The sequence below is a fragment of the Salmo salar genome, chromosome ssa09, assembly GCF_905237065.1.
Source record: "Salmo salar chromosome ssa09, Ssal_v3.1, whole genome shotgun sequence".
Taxonomy (NCBI): Eukaryota; Metazoa; Chordata; class Actinopteri; order Salmoniformes; family Salmonidae; genus Salmo; species Salmo salar.
In genome coordinates, this window is record NC_059450.1 from 78710132 (window position 1) to 78728922 (window position 18791).

Genomic DNA, 18791 nt, shown 5'->3' on the forward strand with positions numbered 1-18791 from the left:
AGTTGCCATAGTAGCTGACATTTATAACCCTTGAACGCTTGACATATCTAACTCCACCACATAGATCATATATGTAAAATGACAGCATTACATTACAATGAAATCCAAATACAGTGCCTATAGAATAAATACAGTGCATATAGAATAAATACAGTGCCTATAGAATAAAGGTCAGGCTCTGATCAGGCCCTACACCCAAACAAGGGCACTGCGTTCATCCACCACTGGCCTGCTGGCCCCCCTACCTCTGAGGAAGCACAGTTCCCGCTCAGCCCAGTCAAAACTGTTCGCTGCTCTGGCACCCCAATGGTGGAACAAGCTCCCTCACGACGCCAGGACAGCGGAGTCAATCACCACCTTCCGGAGACACCTGAAACCCCACCTCTTTAAGGAATACCTAGGATAGGATAAAGTAATCCTTCTAACCCCCCCCCTTAAAAGATTTAGATGCACTATTGTAAAGTGGTTGTTCCACTGGATATCATAAGGTGAATGCACCATTTTGTAAGTCGCTCTGGATAAGAGCGTCTGCTAAATGACTTAAATGTAATGTAAATATAGAATAAATACAGTGCATATAGAATAAATACAGTGCCTATAGAATAAATACAGTGCATATAGAATAAATACAGTGCCTATAGAATAAATACAGTGCATATAGAATAAATACAGTGCATATAGAATAAATACAGTGCCTATAGAATAAATACAGTGCATATAGAATAAATACAGTGCCTATAGAATAAATACAGTGCCTATAGAATAAATACAGTGCATATAGAATAAATACAGTGCCTATAGAATAAATACAGTGCCTATAGAATAAATACAGTGCATATAGAATAAATACAGTGCCTATAGAATAAATACAGTGCATATAGAATAAATACAGTGCCTATAGAATAAATACAGTGCATATAGAATAAATACAGTGCATATAGAATAAATACAGTGCCTATAGAATAAATACAGTGCATATAGAATAAATACAGTGCATATAGAATAAATACAGTGCCTATAGAATAAATACAGTGCATATAGAATAAATACAGTGCCTATAGAATAAATACAGTGCCTACAGAATAAATACAGTGCCTATAGAATAAATACAGTGCCTATAGAATAAATACAGTGCATATAGAATAAATCAAGCAGTAAACAACCGGTTTATTTCAACATGATTTAATATACAGCCATTCGCAAGGGTCCAAACAAAATGTTATTTCATCATATAAGTAGAGAATGCACATTGATGCTCTGGCTACGAATGGCAGGGAACCACTATCAAAATCCATCAGCTTGCAAACAGACAAAAAGGCATTAAATAAACTTATACGATATATAACTGGTGTTGAAGAAGACATCTGTGGGCAGGTCAACAATGGTTCAAACTGATCGCTGCAATCTCTTTGACCTCCTGCCGTTAGTGTTTTAGTTTGCTCTTGAAGATCACCAAGTAATTTTTGTTACAATCTTGGCATTTAGGCTGATTATTCCTCTATAACTCAATGAGACAGATTAGAAGCTGATCATTCCTCTATAACTCAATGAGACAGATAGAGGCTGCTATATTACAAATCATTGCAGACAAATAGGATGAATTTTCTAAGATAGAAATAGCAGAGAAACTGAAAAGAGGATGATTTAGCAAATGAAATCAATAAAATAAAATAGATACAAATGCAAATATCTCTCAGGTGATTCCAGTTCCCTTTAATTTCTACAATACATTCAGTCAAAACTACCATCGGTTCAATAGCCATCTGAAAACAATGTGGCCGACAGAGGAAGGAAGGCAGGTGAAGCAGGGGAGGAATTCAGCAGAGAAAAAGGCTTCTTGTTTTGTACAACTAAAATAAGCAAAGTAAGAGGCAGAACTCAAGAGACAGCAACTAGTCACAGACTACAACTCAAACAAATACTGCATTAAACAATTCAAATATTCATATTTAATTGGCCTCAAACAATGACAATAGCTTGTGTAAATTCAAACATTATTGATTTGCTTAAATATACTGTAACATTTTTAAAGCTCACAGAGAATGTGTTCAGTCCATCTTCACAGAATTGTGCTGCAATGAGAAACGTTCCCCTTTCCCATGAAAAATCACAAGTCAGAATCTTTAAATTTGGATTCACTCACATACTCACACCATTAAAATCTTAAAGGAATCATCATGAATGTCTATAGAAGATATGAAAACTGTACATAATAACAATACCTTGAACATTAAAAACAAGGTTTTTTCATTTATTACTCATCTCAAAAAAGGAGACATTTTTCAAGTAAGAAAATGATGACTGGAGCACTCCTTTTGTCCTTTATTTCTTTAAAGACTGAACGAAAAAAGAAAAATCCAGAAAACAATTAACCGCTAATGAAAATAGTCAGCGAGAAATGATTGTGTGCAGAATGGTTTTTGATCAGTGTTTTGTCTAAATGAATCTTCATGCAGATAAAAAACAAAGACATAAGAGATGTGGCATCAAGCTGGATATCAGTCTACCAGATATCACTTGTGTGTTCCCCCCCAGATAGAGGGACGAAAGTGCTGTTCAAGTGGATCTCCTGCTTGCTCTTTCCCATTGTGTTGTTCTGAGTCACCTGTCCGTTGAGCAGCGTCATGGGGATATTGCAGTATATGTGACGGTTACTCAAGGTGGCTATCTGCACGGGGGAGGCGGGCATCTTATACTCGTAGCTACGGGTGCAGTAGTGTCTCATCTGAGGGTGGCTGGTCTGGTTAAAGTCTGGAATCTCGGCGTGGTGGGCGGGCACCATCGAGGCAGATGTGGTCGTCATGGCGATGGTGGAGACCGTCTGCAGGTCGCCGAACAGACCCTGCTCCCTGGAGTCTAGCACCTGCCGGCGAGACAGCATCTCTTTCCTCTTCACCGGCATCTCGTATATCACCTGCTTCCAAAACATAGACTTGAGCTCATTGCTCTTGGGGCCCCTCCACTTGATGATGGAGAGCACTTTGATGGTGTGCTTCAGGGCCTCCACTTCCTGGTAGTTGATGACGCTCTTGAGGTTGGCACACTCGATCATAATCACCTTGATCTCCCCGGTCACCAGCATGCTGTGGAGCCGAGTCTCCAGCTGGAAGATGCTCCAGCCGCGCTTGGCCACAAACTCAGGAGTCAACACGATGATGAGCCGTCTGCTCTGCTCCACGCTCCGCGCCAGGTCCTCAATGTAGACTGGAGGAAAGAGAGAGATACAGAAAGAGAGGCGAGAGAGAGGGGGGCGCGAGAGAGGGGGAGAGAGAAAGATACAGAGCGAGAGAGGGGGGAGAGAGAGAGCGTTAGAGAGAGAGAGAGAGAGAGAGAGAGAGAGATAGATAGACAGAGAGAGAGAGTGCGCAAGAGACAGACAGATGGACGGAGAGAGAGAAAAAGGGAAAAAGAGAAAAGAGAGAGAGAGCATGTCAAAGAATAGTGTGTAACAAACCATTCATATTTGACCATTTAGAATTGAGATAAGAGCAGCATCAAGCTGCAGGTCTAAAGCAACACCCAGAGACATGACAAAACCCAGCAGTCACCAACACGCTGATCTGTCACATTACATACCCTATCACTACTCCCACTCAACCGCCAAACTGACAGTATCACGACAACACCAAACACATACATCACTTTATTCAATATATAGCCTTCTCATTATACTGACTGATTAATCCTAAACCTGTGGGCGAGCACTTTTCCATAGTGATCTCATTAGCCTGTTGAAAACCCCAAGCAGAGAGAGAGACAGTGGTAAATAAAGGCTGTTTATGAGTCATAAAACACAGCGAGAGATACAGAGAGAGAGAGAGACAGAGAGAGAAAGAGAGACCGAGAGAGACAGAGAGAGAGAGACAGAGCAAGAGAGACAGAGCGAGAGAGACAGAGAGAGAGAAAGGAGAGAGGGAGAGAGAGAGCTCCTGAGTTCTTCTGCAAAAAAGATAGAATTATAGTTGGATAATTGTAGATAAACTTGAATTTTTCCACAAGGACTTATGCAGGATACTAACCTCAACATCAAAATTCCATACCTAAAACCTTGATTTTGGACAAAATTACCTGAATGGACTATTGCTACCAAGAACTATCAAGAAAATACTTTTAACAAACCAAAACCTGCAGAAGAAACATAGCGGAACCTGGAAATACCATCCAACACAAAACTGAGAGAGTAATATTCAGTCTGAAGCTACTTCTGAAGCCAAAAAGTAAAAGACAATAATCTCTAGGTAATTTTATTATATAAAGCTGAGTAAATAAGTATACTAAGCTAGCAAGCTGCTAGGACAGAACAGACCTGGCGGCACCTACAATTAGCACTGAAGTGTGCAGTGAGATGTGTGAAAACTCTTGAGCCCAACAATGGCAGGAGAGCCCCCCCCAACCAAATGCAGAGGCCTTTGAAGCACCAATAACAATCCAGAGACACGATTTGCTGACTTCTATAAAGAAGGGAACGTAAGCAACTTAATTTTCCACACAGACCATCTCCTGGCATGGCACAGAGCAATAAGAGCACACTACCCCTATGTCAAGAGAGAAGGTATTGACCCAGGGTGGAAACTCAGAATATTAGACATTGAGGAAATCGAAACAACCTCTGTCAACATGTACAAGTATGGGACAGTAATGGTGCAGGGAATCCTCATACAGTTCCAGCAGGACTTTTATGGGATCAAAGAGATAGCACAGCAGGTAACTCTCTCTCTCTGTGATGACTCCCCCATCCTGATTGAGTCTGATCACACCTCTGCAAACTATCCTGCAGACGAGGATAGTCAAGCTCAAGCCCACAAAACAGACCAGCACAACAACACCCTCCCAACAAAACCTGGAGGGCAGAAGGTGGAGATGGACGGCTGTCTGAGAGAGCTGGCTGCTCTACGGACTGAGGTGAGAGAACTTAAAGAGGCACACATGGCACTGAAGGACTAGGTCAGAAAGCTGAGGTGTGACTGAGAGCAGGACACTTCCCCATACAAGCCAGCAGAATAGCCCACCTCAGACCACAACCTCAACACCACAATGGGACAGACAACACAGGACCCACCAACCCAACAGACCCCACCCCCTCCTAACAGCCCTCCTGTCAGCTCCCCCAATAGCCCTCCTGACAACCCCCCCCCCCACATCCACCGAGGACACACAAAATCCACAGATTGTGCTCCTCATTGACTCAAATGGCAAATACTTTTTCCCAAACACAAACTGGCTAAACTCTGGTGCCCAAACACTAGGCATGCCCTGGAGCTGTTGTCAGAGGACAGACTAGGATCCCCTAGCCACATCATAATTCACACAGGCACAAATGACCTGAGGACCCAGCAGGAAAGGGTGGCAACAGCACTCAAGGGACTGATTTAAAAAGCTTCTTCCACTTTCCCCAACGCACAAGTGGTTACCTCCACCCTGCTACCACAAAAATACTTTCACCCTGCCACCATACAGCGGGTGAATGCAAGAATTTTGCCAGACTGTGCCTCAAAACCTAATGTATACCTGGCGCACAACTTCACCCTGTACTTGAACAGCCTTTGCGACCAGGTCCATCCCTACAAGGCAGCAATCCCAACTTTTGCCAGAACCCTGAAGGACGTCAACCTCAACCGTAGCACCAGCACCTCACAAAGGAGCAACAGACACCCCGCCCAGACCAGCGAGACACCCCCACCAAGGACTTGCACCGAGAGGACCCATGCCAAGAGGACCTACACCTAGACCAAAGCTTCACAAGCTATACCCCAACCAGCTGAGACCACCCCAAACAAACCCTGACTGGCCACACCCTATATAGGCTCCCCCAGATCAGACCTATGCCTCTTCTGCCCCCCACCACTGCAGCAAGGACCTCAAAATGACAGCCGCACATATAAAAAGGTCGTGAGCAGAGCAACAGGCCCAAGCCCCACTAATGCACCCCCCCAAACCCCATCCTGTGACCTAAGAGGTATGTATCAGATGCTCAACATGCTCTGCTCACAACTACTGTAATGGTCCGGGCCTAAACCACACAAAAACAACACTAGACACTATGGAACACAACACTTTTACTATCTCATCCTGGAATATACAAGGTCTGAGGTCATCTGCCTTTGGCCTAAAGAGCAGGAACCAAGACTTTACCAAATACATTGGAAATACAGACATTGTCATCCTACAAGAAACATGGTATAGAGGAGATGGACCCACCGGTTGCCCTCTAGGTTACAGAGAACCAGTAGTCCCATCCACCTACCTACCAGGTGTGAAACAGGGAAGAGACTCAGGGGTTATGCTAATTTGGTATAGAACAGACATGACCACTCTATTAAATTAGTCAAAACAGGAACATTTTCTGGATCGCTGGCTAGAAATTAAAAAGGACATTATCTCAACAGAGAAAAATGTCCTCATGTGTGCTACCTATATTTATTTTTTATTTAACCTTTATTTAACTAGGCAAGTCAATAACCTCTTACATCTAGACGTTCCGCTAGCGGAACACCTGCTCCAATATCCAATGATGGGCGTGGCACGAAATACAAAGTCCTCGAAAATCCGAAAACTTCCATTTTTCAAACATATGACTATTTTACACAATTTTAAAGACAAGACTCTCCTTTATCTAACCACACTGTCCGATTTCAAAAAGGCTTTACAGCGAAAGCAAAACATTAGATTATGTCAGCAGAGTACCCAGCCAGAAATAATCAGACACCCATTTTTCAAGCTAGCATATAATGTCACAAAAAACAAAACCACAGCTAAATGCAGCACTAACCTTTGATGATCTTCATCAGATGACACTCCTAGGACATTATGTTATACAATACATGCATGGTTTGTTCAATCAAGTTAATATTTATAGCAAAAAACAGCTTTTTACATTAGCATGTGACGTTCAGAACTAGCATACCCACCGAAACTTCCGGTGAATTTACTAAATTACTCACGATAAACGTTCACAAAAAACATAACAATTATTTTAAGAATTATAGATACAGAACTCCTTTATGCAATCGCTATGTCCGATTTTAAAATAGCTTTTCGGTGAAAGCACATTTTGCAATATTCTGAGTAGATAGCTCGCCATCACGGGCTAGCTATTTTGACACCCACCAAGTTTGGCCCTCACCAAACTCAGATTTACTATAAGAAAAATTGGATTACCTTTGCTGTTCTTCGTCAGAATGCACTCCCAGGACTTCTACTTCAATAACAAATGTTGGTTTGGTTCCAAATAATCCATAGTTATATCCAAATTACGTCGTTTTGTTGTGCGTTCAAGACACTATCCGAAGGGTGACGAAGGGTGACGCGCCCGGCGCGTTTCGTGACAAAAAAATTCTAAATATTCCATTACCGTACTTCGAAGCATGTCAAACGCTGTTTAACCTGTTATGGCTAAGGGGCAGTATTTTCACGGCCGGATAAAACACGTACCCGATTTAATCTGATTATTACTCCTGCCCAGAAACTAGAATATGCATATAATTATTAGCTTTGGATAGAAAACACTCCAAAGTTTCTAAAACTGTTTGAATGGTGTCTGTGAGTATAACAGAACTCATTTGGCAGGCCAAAACCTGAGAAGATTCTGTACAGGAAGTGCCCTGTCTGACCATTTCTTGGCCTTTTTGATTATCTCTATCCAATACAGGGGATCTCTGCTGTTACGTAACACTTCCTACGGCTCCCATGGGCTCTCAGAAGGCGGCAAAAAGCTGAATCGTGGCTTTGCAGGCTCTGGCTGAAAAAAAGTAGCGCGTTTGGATAGTGGCCGGTCACAGTACTATGAAACTCAGGCTCGTGCACGAGGGGATCCCATGCTTTTATTGTCTCTCTCTTTGTACGTATACACACTTTCCCGGTCGGAATATTATCACTTTTTTACGAGAAAAATGGCATATAATTTAATTTTAAACAGCGGTTGACATGCTTCGAAGTACGGTAATGGAATATTTAGAATTTTTTTGTCACGAAATGCGTCGTGCGCGTGACCCTTATTTACACTTCGGATAGTGTCTTGAACGCACGAACAAAACGACGTTATTTGGATATAACTATGGATTATTTAAACTAAACCAACATTTGTTATTGAAGTAGCAGTCCTGGGAGTGCATTCTGACGAAGAACACCAAAGGTAATCAAACTTTTCTAATAGTAAATCGGAGTTTGGTCAGGGCTAAACTTGGTGGGTGTCAAAATAGCTAGCCGTGATGGCTGGGCTATCTACTCAGAATATTGCAAAATGTGCTTTCACCGAAAAGCTTTTTTAAAATCGGACACCTCGATTGCACAAAGGAGTTCTGTATCTATAATTCTTAAAATAATTGTTATGCTTTTTGTGAACGTTTATCGTGAGTAATTTAGTAAATTCACCGGAAGTGTTCGGTGGGAATGCTAGTTCTGAACGTCACATGCTAATGTAAAAAGCTGTTTTTTGATATAAATATGAACTTGATTGAACAAAACATGCATGTATTGTATAACATAATGTCCTAGGAGTGTCATCTGATGAAGATCATCAAAGGTTAGTGCTGCATTTAGCTGTGGTTTTGTTTTTTGTGACATTATATGCTAGCTTGAAAAATGGGTGTCTGATTATTTCTGGCTGGGTACTCTGCTGACATAATCTAATGTTTTGCTTTCGCTGTAAAGCCTTTTTGAAATCGGACAGTGTGGTTAGATAAAGGAGAGTCTTGTCTTTAAAATGCTGTAAAATAGTCCTATGTTTGAAAAATTGAAGTTTTTGTATTTTTGAGGAATTTGTAATTCGCGCCACGCCTATCATTGGATATTGGAGCAGGTGTTCCGCTAGCGGAACGTCTAGATGTAAGAGGTTAACCTGTTGGGTCTAGGGGGCAGCATTTGCACGTCTGGATAAAAAAAATGTACCCGATTTAATCTGGTTACTAATCCTACCCAGTAACTAGAATATGCATATACTTATTATATATGGATAGAAAACACTCTAAAGTTTCCAAAACTGTTTGAATGGTGTCTGTGAGTATAACAGAACTCATTTGGCAGGCAAAACCCTGAGACATTTTCTGACAGGAATTGGATACCTGATGTGTTGTATTGACTTTAAACCTATCCCATTGAAAAACACAGGGGTTTAGGAATATTTTGGCACTTCCTATTGCTTCCACTAGATGTCACCAGCCTTTACAAAGTGTTTTGAGTCTTCTGGAGGGAGATCTGACCGAACAAGAGCCATGGAACGATGATGGCCCATTAGACACCTGGCGCGAGTTCATGTTGGGTACCCTCGTTCCAATACGTTATAAAAGAGTATGCATTCGTCCACCTTGAATATTATTCATGTTCTGGTTAAAAAAGGCCCTAATGATTTATGCTATACAACGTTTGACATGTTTGAACGAACGGAAATATATTTTTTCCCCTCGTTCATGACGAGAAGTCCGGCTGGCTTACATCATGTGCTAACGAGACGGAGATTTTTGGACATAAATGATGAGCTTTTTTGAACAAAACTACATTCGTTATGGACCTGTGATACCTGGAAGTGACATCTGATGAAGAGAATCAAAGGTAATGGATTATTTACATAGTATTTTCGATTTTAGATCTCCCCAACATGACGTCTAGTCTGTATCGCAACGCGTATTTTTCTGGGCGCAGTGCTCAGATTATTGCAAAGTGTGATTTCCCAGTAAGGTTATTTTTAAATCTGGCAAGTTGATTGCGTTCAAGAGATGTAAATCTATAATTCTTTAAATGACAATATAATATTTTACCAATGTTTTCTAATTTTAATTATTTAATTTGTGACGCTGACTTGACTGCCGGTTATTGGAGGGAAACGATTTCCTCAACATCAATGCCATAGTAAAACGCTGTTTTTGGATATAAATATGAACTTGATAGAACTAAAAATGCATGCATTGTCTAACATAATGTCCTAGGAGTGTCATCTGATGGAGATTGTAAAAGGTTAGTGCATCATTTTAGCTGGTTTTATGGTTTTGGTGACCCTGTCTTTGACTTGACAAAACATTACACACAACTCTTGTAAATGTACTGTCCTAACATACTCTAAATTTATGCTTTCGCCGTAAAACCTTTTTGAAATCGTAAAACGTGGTTAGATTAAGGAGATGTTTATCTTTCAAATGGTGTAACATAGTTGTATTTTTGAAAAATTTGAATTTTGACATTTATTTGGATTCAAATTTGCCGCACTTGAAATGCACCTGCTGTTGATGGAGTGCACCACGGGTGGCACGCTAGCGTCCCACCTAGCCCCAAGAGGTTAACCTGTTAGGGCTAGGGGGCAGTATTGACACGGCTGGATAAAAAACATAGCCGATTTAATCTGGTTACCACTCCTACCCAGTAACTAGAATATGCATATACTTATTACATATGGATAGAAAACACCCTAAAGTTTCTAAAACTGTTTGAATGGTGTCTGTGAGTATAACAGAACTCAAATGGCAGGTCAAAACCTGAGAGATTCCTTTACAGGAAGTGGCCTGTCTGACCATTTCTTGAACTTCTTTTCCATCTCTATCTTTTACTAAGGATCTCTGCTCTAACGTGACACTTCCTACGTCATCCATAGGCGCTCAGAGCCCGGGAAAAAACAGAATGTCGTCATCCCAGCCCCAGGCTGAAACACATTATCGCCTTTCTCAAGTGGCCGATCAAGGGACTCTGGGCTTAGGCGCGTGACCCGACCGCCCCCGCCTTTGTCAATTTTTCCTCTGTTTGCCGAAAAGGAGATTCCCTGTCGGAATATTATCGCTTTTCTACGAGAAAAATGGCGTAAAAATGTATTTTAAACAGCGGTTAACATGCTTCGAAGTACGGTAATGGAATATTTAGAATTTTTTTGTCACGAATTGCGCCATGCGCCGGACCCTTCTTTACCATTTCGGATAGTGTCTGGAACGCACGAACAAAACGCCGCTATTCGGATATAACGATGGATTATTTTGGACCAAACCAACATTTGTTATTGAAGTAGCAGTCCTGGGAGTGCATTCTGACGAAGACAACAAAAGGTAATCAAACTTTTATAATAGTAAATATGATTATGGTGAGTGCTAAACTTGCGGGTGTCTAAATAGCTAGCCCGTGATGCCTGGGCTATGTACTTAGAATATTGCAAAATGTGCTTTCACCAAAAAGCTATTTTAAAATCGGACATATCGAGTGCATAGAGGAGGTCTGTATCTATAATTCTTAAAATAATTGTTATGCTTTTTGTGAACGTTTATCGTGAGTAATTTAGTAAAATGTTAGCGAATTCCCCGGAAGTTTGCGGGGGGTATGCTAGTTCTGAACGTCACATGCTAATGTAAAAAGCTGGTTTTTGATATAAATATGAACTTGATTGAACAAAACATGCATGTATTGTATAACATAATGTCCTAGGGTTGTCATCTGATGAAGATCATCAAAGGTGAGTGCTGCATTTAGCTGTCTTCTGGGTTTTGGTGACATTATATGCTAGCTTGAAAAATGGGTGTCTGATTATTTCTGGCTTGGTACTCTGCTGACATAATCTAATGTTTTGCTTTCGTTGTAAAGCCTTTTTGAAATCGGACAGTGTGGTTAGATTAACGAGAGTCTTGTCTTTAAATAGCTGTAAAATAGTCATATGTTTGAGAAATTGAAGTAATAGGATTTTTAAGGTTTTGAAAATCGCGCCACAGGCTTCAAGTGGCTGTTACGTAGGTGGGATGAATTCGTCCCACCTAGCCCATAGAGGCTAACCCTGGTGTTCTGGCTAAATTCCCAATCTGACCATCATGGCCACCTCATCATCCCAAATGTACAATTGGCTCATTCCCCCCCCCGTAACGATTCCGCAGGTTGTTGCTGTAAATGAGAATGTGTTCTCAGTCAACTTACCTGTTAAATAATTTTGGGGGGATCTGGCTAAAAATTCTTAAATCAGTTCTAGAACCCATTGCCCTTTACGGTTGTGAGGTCTGGGGTCCACTCACCAACCAAGAATTCACAAAATGGGACAAACACTGCATGCAGAATTCTGCTAAAATATCCTCCGTGTACAACATAAAACACCAAATAATGCATGAAGAGCAGAATTAGGCCGATACCCACTAATTATCAAAATCCAGAAAAGAGACCTTAAATTCTACATCCACTTAACCTGTTGGGTCTAGGGGGCAGCATTTGCACGTCTGGATAAAAAAAATGTACCCGATTTAATCTGGTTACTAATCCTACCCAGTAACTAGAATATGCATATACTTATTATATATGGATAGAAAACACTCTAAAGTTTCCAAAACTGTTTGAATGGTGTCTGTGAGTATAACAGAACTCATTTGGCAGGCAAAACCCTGAGACATTTTCTGACAGGAAGTGGATACCTGATGTGTTGTATTGACTTTAAACCTATCCCATTGAAAAACACAGGGGTTTAGGAATATTTTGGCACTTCCTATTGCTTCCACTAGATGTCACCAGCCTTTACAAAGTGTTTTGAGTCTTCTGGAGGGAGATCTGACCGAACAAGAGCCATGGAACGGTGATGTCCCATTAGACACCTGGCGCGCTACTTCATGTTGGGTACCCTCGTTCCAATACGTTATAAAAGACTATGCATTCGTCCACCTTGAATATTATTCATGTTCTGGTTAAAAAGGCCCTAATGATTTATGCTATACAACGTTTGACATGTTTGAACGAACGGAAATATATTTTTTCCCCTCGTTCATGACGAGAAGTCCGGCTGGCTTACATCATGTGCTAACGAGACGGAGATTTTTGGACATAAATGATGAGCTTTTTTGAACAAAACTACATTCGTTATGGACCTGTGATACCTGGAAGTGACATCTGATGAAGAGAATCAAAGGTAATGGATTATTTACATAGTATTTTCGATTTTAGATCTCCCCAACATGACGTCTAGTCTGTATCGCAACGCGTATTTTTCTGGGCACAGTGCTCAGATTATTGCAAAGTGTGATTTCCCAGTAAGGTTATTTTTAAATCTGGCAAGTTGATTGCGTTCAAAAGATGTAAATCTATAATTCTTTAAATGACAATATAATATTTTACCAATGTTTTCTAATTTTAATTATTTAATTTGTGACGCTGACTTGACTGCCGGTTATTGGAGGGAAACGATTTCCTCAACATCAATGCCATAGTAAAACGCTGTTTTTGGATATAAATATCAACTTGATAGAACTAAAAATGCATGCATTGTCTAACATAATGTCCTAGGAGTGTCATCTGATGGAGATTGTAAAAGGTTAGTGTATCATTTTAGCTGGTTTTATGGTTTTGGTGACCCTGTCTTTGACTTGACAAAACATTACACACAACTCTTGTAAATGTACTGTCCTAACATACTCTAAATTTATGCTTTCGCCGTAAAACCTTTTTGAAATCGTAAAACGTGGTTAGATTAAGGAGATGTTTATCTTTCAAATGGTGTAACATAGTTGTATTTTTGAAAAATTTGAATTTTGACATTTATTTGGATTCAAATTTGCCGCTCTTGAAATGCACCTGCTGTTGATGGAGTGCACCACGGGTGGCACGCTAGCGTCCCACCTAGCCCCAAGAGGTTAAAATGAAGTGATTTCGGTCAGTAACCGAAAGGTTGCTGGATTGAATTCCCGAGCTGACAAGGTAACAATCTGTTGTTCTGAATGCTATTTGGCCCTAAACAGAGAGGGGACCACTGTGACTGAACCAAAATTAATGAAAGCTTTGACTATATAGACTCAGTGAGCACAGCCTTGCTATTGAGAAAGACAAGCCATGGGCACACTGCTCACAAAATGATGTGGAAACTGAGCTGCCCTTCCTAACCTCCTGCCAAATGTATGACCACATATTTCTCTCAGATTACATAAACCCACAAAGAATTCAAAAACAAATCCAGCAGCAAAATTTGTGACATGTTGCCACAAGAAAAGGGCAACCAGTGAAGAACAAATACGATTGTAAATACAACCCATATTCATTTATTTTCCCTTTCGTACTTTAACAATTTGCACATCGTTACAACACTGTATATAGACATAATATGAATTTGAAATGTCTTTATTCTTTTGGAACTTGTGTGAGTGTAATATTTACTGTTCACTTTTTATTGTTAATTGAGCTTTTTTTATCCATTTCACTTGCTTTGGCAATGTAAACATGTGTTTACCGTGCGAATAAAGCCCCTTGAATTTATTTGAGAGAGAGAGAGAAAGAGAGAGGTGTAAAGAGGTAAATGGTATCCGCAGTGTCACATCACTGTCCGCAGTGTCCTGCCTTCCTCTGCAGGGGCTCTGTCTTTTACACCTGCATGTGTCACATCACACATCGGCCCTCCTCCACCTCCCACCCCAACACTACACATACTGCTCCACCACCACACCCCCAACCCACACAGCCTTTCAGCTCCCTTACCTGACACCAAGCACCACCACAGGCACCAGTGTCACCACACAAATCGTGCCCCATCTCCACCTCCACCTCCTACTGCACATGCTCAGAGTAGACCTTTACTGTATTAATTAGCCTCGTAGCTAAATCAGTTGACTGAAAGTCAATATAAGGCCTAATCACAGTAGATAGCATTATAACAGAGATCTCAAGAAGTAAAAACATAAAGTAGACTAAAACAACATTTCTTGGTGCTGATCTTGAACTTCCTTTACACAGCATAGTGTCCACACTGTGCTTAATACAGTAGGTACTTAAGAATAAACCCCCTGAACATAGCAGACTATAAAAGAAAACTACTACACTTCCCCTCTGGCAGCACACAATGTAGTCTAAAGAGGGAGTTAAGTCTGATCCATTGTAACAAAATATTACTCAGAACCAATTTGCATTTGAATGATCATTCCTTATGCCGTGCAGCTTGATTCAATGTGGCTTAACATATGAAAAGATTACACGTATAGGATTGTGTTGTATTACTGACTTATAAATAAATAAAAAATATTACAAATATTAAGAGACAGCGGCTTCAGCTGAAGAATGTGTTGTGTGGGGGACCTCAGCGGAGTGGGGGATCTCAGCGGTGTGGGGGTCCTCAGTGGTGTGGGGGAACTCATTGGAGTGGGGGATCTCAGCGGTGTGGAGGGCCTCAGTTGTGTGGGGGACCTCAGTGGTGTGGGGGATCTCAGCTGTGTGGGGGACCACAACTGTGTGGGGGACCTTGTTCAAAGCTATCAGCCACCAGGGCTATAGGAGTTTGAGACTGTCTATCATGATATTCCAGGCTTATGACGAAAGATAGCGTGTCACAGCTTTTCAATATGGAGGTATTAGCAGCAGAATGAAAACAGTCCTCTGCCTGAGCACAGTGAGCACAGTGAGCAGCTTACTCACAAATTAGATCCTTTCTACTTACTTGGACATTGAACAATGTAGTGGAGAAATAATGAGGCCAATGATAAGCAGCTAAATCAATTTAAATTAAATTAAATGTTATTGGTCGCACACACATACAGTATTTTGCATGTTATTGCAGGTGGAGCAAAATGCTTAAGTTTCCAACTCCAACAGTGCAATAATACCTAACGATACAAAACAATTCAATGTTTAGACAGTATGGATAGTATATGAATAGAAAAGGTGTGTACAGCAGTAGTTATATATGATGAGCCATGACTAGAATACAGTATATATAAGTGGGTAAAACAGTATGGATCATGATAAACTTGATAAAGTATACACTTCGCAGGGGCTGCAGGGTAGCAGTGTAGCAGGGTAGCAGGGTAGCGGCTCAACCATTTGCTATGTGTTGTTTTAACCGCAGGGCCCCAAGTCTCATCAAGTATGGGTATTGATCTACTGTTTTGGTGTTTTCATGGACAAATCCCTAACAGAATCAACTATATATATTTATATATACAGTTGAAGTCAGAAGTTTATATACATTTAGGTTAGAGTCATTAAATCTCGTTTTTAAACCACTCCACAAATGTCCTGTTAACAAACTATAGTTTTGGCAAGTCAGTTAGGACATCTACTTTGTGCATGACACAAGTCATTTTTCCAACAATTGTTTACAGACAGATTATTTCACTTATAATTCACTGTATCACAATTTAAGTGGGTCAGAATACACTAAGTTGACCCTGCCTTTAAACAGCTTGGAAAATTCCAGAAAATTATGTCATGGTCTTTAGAAGCTTCTGTTAGGCTAATTGACATCATTTGAGTGAATTGGACCTTGTGAAGATGCTGGAGGAAACAGGTACAAAAGTATCTACATCCACAGTAAAACGAGTCCTATATCGGCATAACCTGAAAGCCGCTCAGCAAGGAAGAAGCCACTGCTCCAAAACCGCCATAAAAAAGCCAGACTATGGTTTGCAACTGCACATGGGGACAAAGATCGTACTTTTTGGAGAAATGTCCTCTGGTCTGATGAAACAAAAATAGAACTCGTTGGCCATAATGACCATCGTTATGTTTGAAGGAAAAAGGGGGAGGCTTGAAAGCCGAAGAACACCATACCAACCGTGAAGCACGGGGGTGGCAGCATCATGTTGTGGGAGTGCTTTTCTGCAGGAGAGATTGGTGCACTTTACAAAATAGATGGCATCATAAGGCAGGAAAACTACGTGGATATATTGAAGCAACATCACAAGACATCAGTCAGGAAGTTAAAGCTTGGTCGCAAATGGGTCTTCCAAATGGACAATGACCCCAAGCATACTTCCAAAGTTGTGGCGAAATTGCTTAAGGACAACAAAGTCAAGGTATTGGAGTGGCCATCACAAAGCCCTGACCTCAAGCCTATAGAAAAATTTGTGGGCAGAACTGAAAAAGCGTGTGTGAACAAGGCGGCCTGCAAACCTGACTCAGTTACACCAGCTCTGTCAGGAGGAATGGGTCAAAAATCATCCAACTTATTGTGGGAAGCTTGTGGAAGGCTACCCGAAACATTTGACCCAAGTTAAACAATTTAAAGGCAATGCTACCAAATACTAATTGAGTGTATGTAAACTTCTGACCCACTGGGAATGTGATGAAAGAAATAAAAGCTGAAATAAATCATTCTCTCTCCTATTATTCTGACAATTCACATTCTTAAAATAAAGTGGTGATCCTAACTAACCTAAGACAGCTCATTTTTACTAGGATTAAGTGTCAGGAATTGTGAAAAACTGAATTTAAATGTATTTGGTAAAGGTGTATGTACACTTCCTGTCACAGTATCCACAGAAAATGGTGCCCCTCCTCGGCCGGGCGGCGCTCGCCGGTCGTCGTCGCCGGTCTACTAGCTGCCGCCGATCTGTGTTTCTGTGTTCATTGTGTTTTGTCTGTCTAGGTCCGTACCTGTTGTCATTTCTGTCATTAGTGGGGGGGTATTTAGTTTGTTCCTTTGGGGTTGTGTGTTGTGCGGGATTGTTTGTTTGTCAGCGGGTTTACGCTGTGGCCGTTTCTTCTCTATCGTTTTTATATTGGAGGATTTATTTTCTCGCCGGGCTGCACCCCGTGCGTGATTTTCCCTTTGTGGATTACCTGTTTCCCTTTTGGGTATTGTGCACTCCCAGTGCCTTTTGATCACCTAGTGTTTGGTTGTGAATAAACTTCGAGCTACTGGATGATATCTCCTGCATTTGACTCTACTCCTTCCTCCTGCCCTAAGTACCCGTGACACTTTAAACTTTAAATATCGGGGGTACATACTGTATTTATAGTGCCTTCAGAAAGTATTCACACCCTTGGACTTATTCCACATTTTGATGTGTTAAAGCCTGAATTTAAAATTGATTAAATAGCGATTTTGTATTACTGGCCTACACAAAACACCCATAAGGTCACAGTGGAATTAAGTTTTTAGACATTTTTACAAATGAAATGCTGAAATGTCGTGTGTCAATAAGTATTCAACCCCTTCGTTATTGCAAGCCTAAATATGTTCAGGAGTAAAGATTTGCTTAACACATAAAAGTCACATAATAAGTTGCATGGATTTACTGTGTGCAATAATAGTATTTAACATGATTTTTGAATGACTACCTCATCTGTGTACCTCACACATACAATTATCTTTAAGGTTCTTCAGTTAAGCTGTGAATTTCAAATACAGATTCAACCACAAAGACCAGGGAGGTTTTCCAATGGCTCACAAAGAAAGGCACTTATTGGTAGATGGGTATAAAAGTAGACATTGAATATCCCTTTGAGCATGGTGAAGTTATTAATTACACTTTGGATGGTGTATCAATACACCCAGTCACAACAATGATCGACGCATCCTTCCTAGCTCAGTTATCTGAGAACAAAGAAACCACTCAGGGATTTCACCATAAGGCCAATGGTGACTTTAAAACAGTTCCAGACTTTAACCTAAAACATAAGGTCAAATATACACTGGAGTTGCTTACCAAGATGTCATTGAATGTTCCTGAGTGGCATAGTTACAGCTTTGAATCAGCTTGAAAATCTATGGCAAGACTAGAAAATGGTTGTCTAGTATTGATCAACAAGCAACTTGACAGAGCTTGAAGAATTATTATACATTCCAGGTGTGCAAAGCTCTTAGAGACTTTTAAATGTTTTTATTTAACCTTATTTGTCCAGGTTAGTCTCATTGAGATAACATAATTTTTTCAGGAGAGACCTGGTCCAACCAAGACAGCAGCAGGGGGGAACAATGTTTGAGACAAATAGACATACTGTAACAACTTAGACACAGCATGAACAAAATGTGGGACGTAGATGCACATACATTTCAATTACAGAAACATACAAGCGTCATAGATAAAAAATAAATGATATGTACTACCGCATCAAGTGCTAATGACAATCACATTCCCCAGTAACATGTG

At 40.7% G+C, this 18791-nt stretch overlaps 1 protein-coding gene across 1 annotated transcript in view; it reads right to left on the minus strand.

The window, feature by feature from the left end:
- Positions 1 to 1212: 1212 nt before the first annotated feature.
- The window catches only part of LOC106611984 (X-linked interleukin-1 receptor accessory protein-like 2), a 49491-nt gene continuing 31912 nt past the window's right edge, over positions 1213 to 18791 (minus strand). Inside the window, exon 5 of the mRNA XM_014212730.2 lies at positions 1213 to 3204. Within this exon, the coding sequence (XP_014068205.2) occupies positions 2504 to 3204 (701 nt within the window). The 3' untranslated portion in view covers positions 1213 to 2503. The remainder of the gene's footprint in view (positions 3205 to 18791) is intronic.